This window comes from Dermatophagoides pteronyssinus, unplaced genomic scaffold (genome assembly GCF_027571235.1).
Source record: "Dermatophagoides pteronyssinus isolate colony J.1.1.1.1 unplaced genomic scaffold, Derpt_VIB-CSIC_2022.12 sq0005, whole genome shotgun sequence".
Classification (NCBI taxonomy): Eukaryota; Metazoa; Arthropoda; class Arachnida; order Sarcoptiformes; family Pyroglyphidae; genus Dermatophagoides; species Dermatophagoides pteronyssinus.
In genome coordinates, this window is record NW_027461529.1 from 2,483,313 (window position 1) to 2,495,161 (window position 11,849).

Consider the following 11,849-nt stretch of genomic DNA (forward strand, 5'->3'; position numbering starts at 1 on the left):
AAATTTTTTCGAAAACAATCTTTTGAAAAACGATCCAGAAACTTTACTGGAAATCAAATCGTTCTATTTTTTTTTATTTAACTCGTTTCATGTTCATTTTGACAGATGATTTTGATGAAAATTGCTTGGTTTTAAGTATTGAGAATCAAGTTTTTTTTCGTTTTAATTAAAAATAAAAATTCCAATCAACATCATATCTTGAATTGATCTTTGACAAACAAACAAAAAAAGTCGATTCTAGTCATATTCTTTCAATTGTGTATTTATAAACAGAACAAATATTTTCATTGATCCAACTATCTATCGGATTGCATCAGCCGATTGAATCAGCATTGAAAAAAAGGTCTGTATTTTTTTAAAATATCCCCCCAAAATATCTAATAATAAGAGGAAAAAATGTCTCACCGTTTTTACCATGTAATATCAGCGAAAAAAAAAAAAAACAAAACAAGGATATCCACTTGTTGTTTCCAATTCAAAAACGTCATCATCATTTGAAACAAGTTTTTTTTTTCGTTCTCTCTTCGTTTCTCTTCTCTTTTTTTTGCATTTGAAAAAAAAATCCTCCAAGTTAAATATCACTGAGAAGTATAATGAGTGAAATGATTTTTTACTCATTATGCCGCTAGGTTTAACGTTTTTCTCGTATAATTTTTGTTTGTTTTGTTTTTTCGATTTCATTTTTGAAACGATACATTATTATTATTACACGTGTCATTACACTATATTTTTTTAATGTTAATGTTTTTTTTTAATAATAATTTTTATTTATTGTTTTTTTTTCAATGATTAGTTCATTGTGATTGATTGAATCATTTTCCTACGTTGTTTGTTTGTGGATTTTTTTTGGGTCATCTTTCATTTCGGATCATATCGGCGACAACAACTGATTTTTCCTTTCAAAAAAAAAAAAAAAATGTTATTCGATAAACAAAAACAATCGTTTTGTTTGACGATATTTTTAGTGATCATCATATCATTGATTATTGGTTTGGAATCGGCACCACGTCCACCAATACATCATTCACAAATACCCGGTGCAAGTGAAAATGAAATTGAAGAAAATGTTAATGAAATTCATGATGATGATAAAGTTGATAAAGAAATTGATGATTTGGTTTGTATTATTAAATTCTTTTTGCCATTCTTGTTTTTAATTTATTAAAATTTTTCTAATATTTCAGGGACTAGAATATGGCCGTTATCTACAAGAAGTTGTCAAAGCATTGGATGAAGATCCAGTTTTTTCGAAAAAATTAGGCAATGTTACACATGAACAAATAATGGTTTGTTTAAAATTTTTATTCAAAAATGAATTTATTCATTGAATTTTTTTCGGTTTGATAGAATGGACACGTATCACGTATAATTGATCAAGTTGCACCAGATGTTCGTAATCGTCTTGATGAATTAAAACGTATCGAATTGGATCGTTTAAGAAAATTGGCAATGAAAGAACATCGTCTTGAGGAAGAGATTGCTGCTGAACAAAAATCTCATGGTGATGGTGCGTATGTTGATGATAATGATGATGATAATAATGATGTGGAAAGTGGCCGACGTTGGCGTACCACTACTACTAACAAACGAAAATCTCAAATACCAAACAAATTACTTGGTCTGTACCATTTCTTATCGACTAATAACTAAATTATTTTTATTTGTGTTATTTTGTCGTTATTTTTTTCCCGTTGATTTCATTTCCTACATTCAATATTAACTAAAAGTTGAATAGTCTTTCATAATTAGCCAATTAGTATTGATAAAATTGAAATTATTCAAGTGTTTTTTTTTTTGCATTATTGTTCCATTACTAAATTTTATTAATTTTTTGTTTGTTTGTTAGATGATGGAAATGCCGCACATCTTGATCATTCAAATCCTCATACATTCGAAGCTGAAGATTTACAACGATTAATTTTACAAGCTACAAAAGATCTAGATGAATTGGATAAAAAACGTCGACGTGATTTTAAACAATATGAAATGGAAAAAGAACTTCATTATCGTGAATCATTACAGAATTTAACAGCTGAACAAAAAGTTGAAATAGAAAAAAAACATGAAGAAGTTAAAAAGAAACATTTTGAACATCCAAAAGTTCATCATCCAGGTAGTAAACAACAATTAGAAGAAGTATGGAAAGAACAGGATCATATGCCTGAACAAGAATTTGATCCAAAAATATTTTTCCATATGCATGATATAAATGGTGATGGATTTTTAGATCAAGAAGAAGTAGAATCAATATTATCTATTGAAGTTAAAAAATTATATAATGAAAATGATCCAAGTTATGATCGTAATGAAATGATGGAAGAATATCATCGTATGCGTGAACATATTTATAGAGAATTTGATACTAATCGTGATGGTTTAATTTCAAAAAAAGAATTTCTTGATTATAGTAAACAAGCTGAATTTAATCGTGATGAAGGTTGGAAAGGTATTGAAGAAGCACCTGTTTATACTGAAGAAGAATTAAAACGTTATGAACAAGAACGTAGACAATTACAAGAACATTATGCTAGATATGGTGCATATGGTTATAATCAACAACCTGGAATGGAATATCAATATCATCCACAACAACAACAACAACCTTATCAACAAGGACAGCCAGTATATTATCAAGTACAAAATCCCAATCAACAACAACAACAACATCATCAACAACAACAACAAGTTTATGTTGTAAATGCACCACCGGAACATGTACAACAACCTGTGCAATATCAACATGTACAATTGCCTCAACAAACTTATCAACAACAAATGCCACCACAACAACAACAACATCCAAATCAAAATAACTTACCTGCACAACAACAACAACAACAATATCATCCAAATATTCAAAATCATCAGCCCATGATGCAACAACAACAACAACCGCAACATATTCCAAATGTACAACAATATAATCCAAATCAACAACAACAACAACATCCAAATCAATATGGTGTAGGTCAACAACAACAACAACAACCAAATCAACAATTTAATACCCATTCTGTTCAACAACAGCAACAGCAACAAAATCAGCCAATACATCCCAAATAAATAAATATTGTCTGTCTTTAAAATTATTGCCACAAATTTTTATTTTTATTTTTTGTATGTATTTTCAATCAAATGACTACAACAACAACAACAGAATCTGATTTTTTTTTTTGATTAGTATTGAATAAATTTTTTTTTTAAAAAAACATCAAATTCTTGTTTGAATTGAATTGAATAAAAGTGCAAAAAAACAAAGATAAAGTTTGAATTATTAGATAGATAGATTTGAGAAAAAGAATTGAGAATGAGTGAGAGATCAACTTTGAAATATTATTTGCTGTTTCGTGTGAGTTTCACTAATAATAATGGATGATATAAAGGTAAATGAACAAAAACAAAAACAACAAAAAGTAACGGAAAAAAATAAAATAGAAAAAGTTTGAAACATTTGAATTTTTGTTTTTTCAATATGTTTGTTTGTTTGTTTGTTTGTGTGGATGAGTGGATCACAATTGATTGATTATTATTATTATTGATGATGGACCAATTGATTATAATGTTTAAAAATTTGTAAACTAATTTTTAACCAATCTATTTGATGATTTGATTGCCAATGAATAATTTTATCCGATAATGAATTAAATTGTAATAATTGAAATAAATATGGTTGTTTTAAATGACAACACCAACGATAATGTCTTAATATTAATTGTTTATTATTAATATTTTTATATGTAAATAAAATTTGTTTATCACTTGTTAATGTCCATTTTGACCAAATCAAATAATAAAGATGATCAATAAATGAATTTATAACAATATTATTATCATTATTCGAATTAGTATTATATTGACGAAATTTCCAAACTTGATGTATACCAAGCATATCGATTAACGATGGACGAAGAATTATTACTTTAGATCTTAATTGATTTGGCCATGGTGTTGCTTGTGAATATATTGAATTCGGTACCAATAATAATTTTTTCATTTCATTAATAGTTAAATTTTTTTCGAAATGATTATTATTATTATTCAATAATTGAGCTAATATTTTAATATTCATCGTTACAGTTTGATTTGATTGATTCGGGTGACAAAAATCGTTATTATTATGATTAGTTTTGATTGATTCGATTGAATATTTTAAACGTGCTGCTTCAAATTCATAATAATTTGAATAAGCCAAATTAAATTCATGGCAGTGTAATAAATTATCAATATATAAGGCTATATATGATGTTTGTGATTTGAACCAATATTTTTTTATCATTTTCATAATGGTTATATTGTTTTTCATTTTTTCATCATTATTATCATTTGCAAATGAAACAAATTCATCAATATCAACATGTAATTGTATTGAATTTGGATATTGATAAAGACAATCATTTATAGTTAATAATTGACCACCAGAATGAATTTGTTTCCAAATAAATTCCGGTAATAATATTGATTTTAATTTTACCATATTTGACATTGTTTCATTCATATATGATAATAGATTTTTTGCTTTTTCATTAAAATTATCATTTTCATAATAATATAAAATTATACGATCAAAATCTTGATTATAATAATATTCAATAAATTCAAATAGATTAAATAAATTAATTGAATCGAATAATGGTCGAACACAAACAACTGATTGAATTGTTGTTGAATTGGTTTTTTGTTTATTAATTGGAAGCCATTTTGTTTGTTTATTCAAATTATTATCTGTAATTATCACTGAATCAAAATTTGATTCAAATAAAGATGATGATGATGATGGTGGTGGTGGTGGTAAACACGTAATAATGGCAGCAGTATATAAATAATCATGATGTTCAGGAAGACATTGTAATTTAGCTTTTGTTATGATAATTTTATTATTATCATTTTTTTTCATATAACAATATAATAATTGATTATTTTGTTCATTCTGACAATATTCAATACGATTAACAATTGAAATAATATTGATTGAATATGATGATGAATATATATTATTGTTTTTAGTTTGTTCAAAACGTTCATATGCTTCATATAAATAGATACGGTCATATATTCCATCTGTCAATTAAATGGGATTAGAAAGAATTGAATTTTTGTTTGAAAAGTAAATAAACAAAGTATTTTAATGACTTACTTAATGATACATTATTATCAGAATAACTGGGCAATCGTACATGAGTTTGTAATTCATTTTTTCCATGATCATCATCATTATCATCGTGGCCATTTGATTGTTCATATTTTTGGCAAACATCAAAATAACGTGCAATATTTGGTTGACATTTATTAATCCAATTTTCAATAGCTATATTATCATCATTATCATAGTTTTGAATTTTATTAATTGAATTTTTTATTTGGTTATCATTTTGTAAGATAGTATTATAACTTGTTGTAGAATAATAATGATAATAATAATAATGTGAATTATTATTTGATAATTTTTCTGTTGTAATTGGAATAAAATATAACCAACTATATAATAACCATGATGTTAACATTGATATAATTAGAATAATTAATAAAATACGTTTAGCATTTGATAATATACGACAAATCATTTGTCGATAAAATTGTTGATGTTTGATCATTATTGTTTGTTTGTTTGTTTGTTATTGCGGTTGTTTGTTGTTGCTATTATCATCTATCTTATTTTACCCAACTTTAATTCACTTTGATAAATCAAAATTTGAGAATTTTCTATTTTTTTGGATAATTACAACAAAAGAGTGTGTTTAAAACTAGATTAGAGCTATCAAAATCAAAATCACAATGGATAAGACGATTTTTTTAAAGAAGAAAAGAAAAGAAAACTTTTTGGACTAAATTTTTTTCACATGTTCAAATCACAGAATTATTTAATAATGTTGAAATTATTTTGGAAGGATTATAACAACAAACAACAAAACAAACAACAACAACAAACAACAAAAGGAAAAAATTGGAAATTCGGATTTTTGGAAAAGAAAATGTGCAAAAAAAACACCTCAAACACACTCATCATCAGGATCGATTTTATCCGAACAAAAGCGCCACTACTTCATATAAAATATTATCATTTTACGAATTCTTATAACATACAAGCGAAGAAAATAAATTGTGGAACCAAATTCGATTTCCATTCATTTATCATGCTTCCAATACAATATCAACCCGGTATATGTATTACATACACACACCGACAGACACAGAAGCCATCTTTTGATCGCAATTGTTACTAAAAAATTCTTCGTTACAAAATTGACCTGTTGTTCGGATTTTTTTTTCTTCTTCTTTAAATTCACCGAAAAACACCGCGATCATGGCCACTACGACGACCACGACGACGACCTCAACTTCTCAATATTTTGAGTAAATCATATATAATTGTGATCGATCAATAGCAACAAAAAGTAAAAAAATATTATCAGTATTATCAGTGTTTTGGTGTTTGTTACCTTCTTACCTGAATTTGCCTTTAAGCTATAAATTCCTTATAAATTAGTCAATGTTTTTTTTTGTATTATTATTCAATAATAATGACAAGTGATGTAAAAATTATTATCAACTAAAATGAATAATAATAATAATAATAGAATTACAACGTCAATTACAAATGTTGATGAAAGATTTTCATATGAATCATCAAATCATCATCATCATCGTTCGATAATTAATGAATCAACTGCTATTGATAATTGTGATAATGTTAATAATAGCAATAATACACGTGCACCATTATTAGAAACAATATCAATTCTTGCATCATCATCATCATTTATATATTCATATAGATCATCATCATCATCATCTTCATTACGATCATTACAATCACCAACATCTGAATTATCTGATAATCATAATGATAATGATAATGTTGTTATTGATGATACAATAATCAATGAAAATGAAACGATAAAAACCGATAATGAATCATCAGATTTGGGTAAGTTTTATATGGGGAAAAAAACAAAAAGTTTCTTAATTTTTCATTCAATTAATTAATTTTTTTTTGTTTAATTGAAAATTTAAGCTAAATTGAGCATTTCAACAGATTCAGATCCAAATGGTCAACAACAACAACAACGTTCATCAAAAGTTCGTTTCAGTAATGAAGTACAAATTAGCAAACACAATAATAATAATAATACAATCGATTCTGATCCATTAATCAATATTTATCAAACAACAAATAATCATGATCATCAACTACCAACAACACAACAAACATGTTCATCATCATCAAATTCTACATTAAATTCAACAAATCAATCGATTGATACAATATCATCTGTGGTTGATATCAATCCATCAACATCATCATATGTAAATATATCTACTTCACAATCTAAACATAAAAATTCAATTCAACAATTGAATACTACTACTACTGCCTTCACTAGTACAAGACCAACAACAACAACAACATCTACAAATATTAATGGTTTTAAATCCATTCTAAAAGATCCTTTATGTGCTAAACTTCGTCATCATTCAATACGTAATTCATCATCATTATCATCATCATCAAATATTATTACAAACAATAATAATATGAATCAGAATGAAACAACAACAACAACCAATCTATCAATCAATGCAAATAATTCGAAGAAATTCCTTAATAATAATGATTCTATAAACAATGAAAATAATCAATTATTATTATTGGAAAGTCAAATAGATCAATTATTTTATGGATCAATTGATTCACATAATAATAATAATAATAATAGTAATAATATTCTTATTACTAAACCAAAAGAACAATCATTTTTATCATCGATTATGATTGATAATGATGATGATAATGATGTAAAATTTTCAAATAAAATACAAAAATCAATTAAACAACTTAATCAAAATGATAGCAATCGAATATCTTGTTTTAATTATAAACAAAAAATCGATCAACAGTCAATAAAATTGAATAAAAATACATTGAATAATTATCATCATTCAAATATAAAACAACAAGAATTAAAAACAACAAACACAAAATCTAGAACAACGATGAAAATATCTAAAAATCAAAACAATCGACAATCATCATCATCATTGAATATTAATCGTCCATTTATAATGTCATCTTTGAATAATGATTATCGTATTGAACCAACAATATCCAATATACCAACAATAACCAATATGATAATGTCAAATAGAAATTCATTAGATCAATGGTTGGCTACATTAGAACAAGAATCTAAAAATAATAATAAAATTCTTATATCTGATGATTCGAAACAAAATGAATCAAAATCCATATCAAATGAATCAATAAATTCAACTAATCAAACTAAATTTCGACAAGAAGAATTGTATACATTATTATCGGATCCTATAAAAGGACCATCAATCAATCGATTAATGGATCAATTATCGAATTGGTCAGATAGTTTTGATAATGGACAGACGAAAATTGATTCAACAAATTCAACCAATAATATTTCCGATATTTCTAACAACAATAATAATAATTTAACAGCCAAAATATTGAAAAATACAAATAATAATTTACAAATCAATCAACAATTATCGAATAATAATGAACCAATATCAATATTATTATCATCAACGAATCGTTCAACATCACCATCATTATCATCATGTTCAACAAATCAAACAACACGTTCTCGATCAACAATGGCTACTGTTGATAATCATATTTATGAAGAAATATTATATGAAAGTTTTCAACAACAACAACAACAACAAAATCACCTTTAACACCTTCTTCTTTCTTTTTAATTTTTATTTTATTTTGAATTAAATTATAAATTATAAATTATAAATTACAAATAAATAAAGTAAAAATTTTAATTTTCAAATTTTTTAAATTTTTAAATTTTTTGATGATGTTGATGATGTTGATGATATCTAATCATTTTTGTTAAATGATCTCTATTTTTTCCCAATTGTTGTTGTTGTTGTGTATGTAAACGCATATGTTTATTTAAATTAGATGGATCAGAAAATGAACGACCACAATAACGACAGCTTAATGGTTTAATACCAGTATGTGTACGTATATGAATTTTTAGACCATATTTTCTTGTATAAACTTTACCACAATATGAACATGTATGTAATCTTCTGGAAATATTTCCATTATTATTTCCATTATTATTATTGGATGTATCATGATGATTGGTTATTGTTTCATGATTGATAATTGAATTTGTTGTTGTTGATACACTTGTAATTGTTGATTCTGTTGGCTGTTTATTATTATTATTATGGTTGCTGTTTAATCGAGAATTTTTTCTATCCATCATCATTACCTTTTTCATTGTTGATTGTTGATAATGTAATGATGATGATGGTGGTGATGTTAATGTTGTTAATGATTTATCATTAACAATATTTGAACATTTAAACATTAAATGAATTTTTAATGGATTTGGTTGTGAATATGAATGACCACATCTATGACAAATATAACAATGATTATTTATAATATTATTTGGTAATAAAAATATTGGTATATTTAATTGTATTGATAAACCAATCCATGGCCAAAACGATAATTGTTCACCTGGTTCAATTGGTTTTATAACAATAAAAAATACCGGTATTTGTTCATTATGTTTATATGTTTCATTCATATTCGTAACTAGATGTTGTTGACTAGATGCTGATGATGTTAATGTTGTTGATGTTGATAATGAACTAGCTGGAAATGCAATCATATTTTGTTCAAAACAATTTGTTGCCAATTTTACATGATTTAACCAATCATTATCATCATTGGTTTTATTATTATTATTATTAAAATCAGTTATAATTAATGGTGAAAGTATACCATTTATAGATGAAATTTTAATATTATAATTATTTGTTGTTGTTGATGTTGTTGTTGTTGTTTCCAGAATTGTTAATAATCTTGAAATATTTAAATGAAATATTGTTGATCGACAATTTGGTTCAATCCAACCATTTGCAATTATATTATAAATCATATTGTTGGCCATCGATGTTTGTTTTTTGATTATTAATTAATTCTCATTATCATCATATACGTCTTTATCGTTTGAAAGTCAATATTCGATTGAAACATTCAAATCAGATCAGAACAGATCAAACACAAACCACAAACAAACAAATAATCAACGACAAGTGCTTCGACCGCATGTATGATAATGATGCGGTCGACACTTACCAAATACGAATACTTAATATACATTGAAACTGATCGACACATGACAAACCAACCAGCTGGATCCAATTGGACCAGATGACACCATTGAATACACACATACATCACACACATACAAATACATCCTAAGCTGTGTGGTGGTATTACTCTCTCTCTCTCTCTCTCTTTCCCTTTTTCATGATTTGTCACATCTTGCCTTTTTTTTGCAAAAAAGCCTTACCATATTTTCACAATTGTATTCAAAAAAATCATTCAATTCAATCCATCCATCCATCCAATCTATTGTTCAATTAGTTTCATTGGTCCATTTGTTTCGGTTATTTTTTTTGCCTTTTCTACCTCATACACACACATAAATGCACATAAACAAAATATCTGGTTCGATGATAATATATATCTCGCGACTTTCATTGATCTTTTTTTTTACTTTGTTCATTATTTCATTGTTCATTGTGATAATCACGGTGGTTAGCATCAAGATGTTGTGGCCAGTATCATCAACAGTTACCAAGAACGATAACAACAAAAAAAACTGTCACGGTTATTATATGGTGGATGAATATTATGGATTCTATTCAGAATGACAAAGAATCTTACTTTCTCTCTTTCTCTCTCTTTCTCTCAAAATCATTATGGTGAATGAATGGTTAAAAAAAAAGTTAAAAGAATAAATATATTCAATTGTTTATTGAGAGAATAGAATCTGCGAAGAATCTTTTCGCAAGTGAATTTATGGAACCACAACTGGCAAGTGCATAACTAATTTTCTTTTATTCTCTTCGTTTTGTTGTTTGCTGTTGCACATTGTGTTTTCTCATTTTTTGTCCACATTTTTTTTCATCTTTGGTTTCATTAAAATCTCTGATCAGGGCCTTTTTTTTGGTATTAAAAAAAAATATTCCTGATCCTGTGTACAAGGTGACAACAATAAGTCAACAAGCAAGCAAAAATTTGTAATAACAGAAGCGAGAATAATTAGCAGCAAACAAAAAGAAAAAGTTGATTTCTCAATTTCAATTGATGATTAACAGGATTTTTTGGTTGATTCTTGGATTCCCCCCATATAAAATATTTTCTAGCATCTGGCTGGTCGATTTTTTTTCTCCTGCGTGCTATACAGCTGTTGTTTTTTTTTGGTATTTGGTTTTTGGTTTGGTGTGTCGCCCGTATCGAAATGATTCAATGAAAACAGAAAGACCGCAAGGTCCAAAAATTTAGTTGCGGTTGCTGTTTTCTATCACATTATCAGGTAGTAGTGTTAGCAGAAAAGCAGAAAAACAAAAAAGACCAACATTTGTTTGATTGTCAAACACCAAAACACCACCAATCATCACCATCATTACGGGTATATATTGATACTATATAGCTGCTGCTACATTTTACATACATACGAACAACATACATACGACATATACATTGATAATATTTCAACATGTGTTACCGGCTACACGGTTAATATATTAATCCGATTAGATTTGCCTTGTGATTCATAATTTTAGCTAAAAGGAAAAAAAGTGAAACACGCGCACAGAGAGAGAGAATATAATGACCAAAAAAGGGAAAAAAAAAATTGTTTCGCTTTTTATGAAGAAAAGCAATCCCCACTCTCTTATATATATTCACACTTTGAATTGATTTCAATATCGATTTTGTTGTTGTTGTTGTTGTTGTTGTTGTTTTTCCATCTTTTGTTCAAGTAATAAGTAATCAT

General features: G+C 26.6%; 4 protein-coding genes across 5 annotated transcripts; 2 read left to right on the forward strand and 2 right to left on the reverse strand.

Moving 5' to 3' along the window:
- The first annotated feature begins 180 nt into the window (after positions 1-180).
- On the forward strand, positions 181-3,165 carry LOC113794725 (nucleobindin-2-like). Of its 2 annotated transcripts, none has more exons than XM_027344859.2 (5): positions 181-343; positions 794-1,117; positions 1,185-1,286; positions 1,348-1,618; positions 1,847-3,165. In XM_027344859.2, the coding sequence occupies exons 2-5, from the start codon at positions 917-919 to the stop codon at positions 3,061-3,063; spliced, it is 1,791 nt and encodes a 596-aa protein (XP_027200660.2). In that variant the 5' UTR covers positions 181-343; positions 794-916; the 3' UTR covers positions 3,064-3,165. The 2 variants fall into 2 exon arrangements, with proteins under 2 accessions (XP_027200660.2, XP_075675953.1); XM_075819838.1 differs by having other exon boundaries at positions 182-343; positions 1,348-1,507.
- A 308-nt stretch (positions 3,166-3,473) lies between these two features.
- Positions 3,474-5,947, reverse strand: LOC142644963 (uncharacterized). The gene is made up of 2 exons (XM_075819837.1): positions 5,135-5,947; positions 3,474-5,058 (listed from the first exon to the last, which is right to left on the reverse strand). The coding sequence occupies exons 1-2, from the start codon at positions 5,589-5,591 to the stop codon at positions 3,533-3,535; spliced, it is 1,983 nt and encodes a 660-aa protein (XP_075675952.1). The 5' UTR covers positions 5,592-5,947; the 3' UTR covers positions 3,474-3,532.
- A 179-nt stretch (positions 5,948-6,126) lies between these two features.
- On the forward strand, positions 6,127-8,710 carry LOC142644962 (uncharacterized). The gene is made up of 2 exons (XM_075819836.1): positions 6,127-6,925; positions 7,013-8,710. The coding sequence occupies exons 1-2, from the start codon at positions 6,553-6,555 to the stop codon at positions 8,707-8,709; spliced, it is 2,070 nt and encodes a 689-aa protein (XP_075675951.1). The 5' UTR covers positions 6,127-6,552; the 3' UTR covers position 8,710.
- A 112-nt stretch (positions 8,711-8,822) lies between these two features.
- On the reverse strand, positions 8,823-9,941 carry LOC142645006 (uncharacterized). Its single transcript, XM_075819987.1, has 2 exons — positions 9,828-9,941; positions 8,823-9,557 (listed from the first exon to the last, which is right to left on the reverse strand). The coding sequence occupies exons 1-2, from the start codon at positions 9,939-9,941 to the stop codon at positions 8,823-8,825; spliced, it is 849 nt and encodes a 282-aa protein (XP_075676102.1).
- Between the last annotated feature and the right edge of the window lie 1,908 nt (positions 9,942-11,849).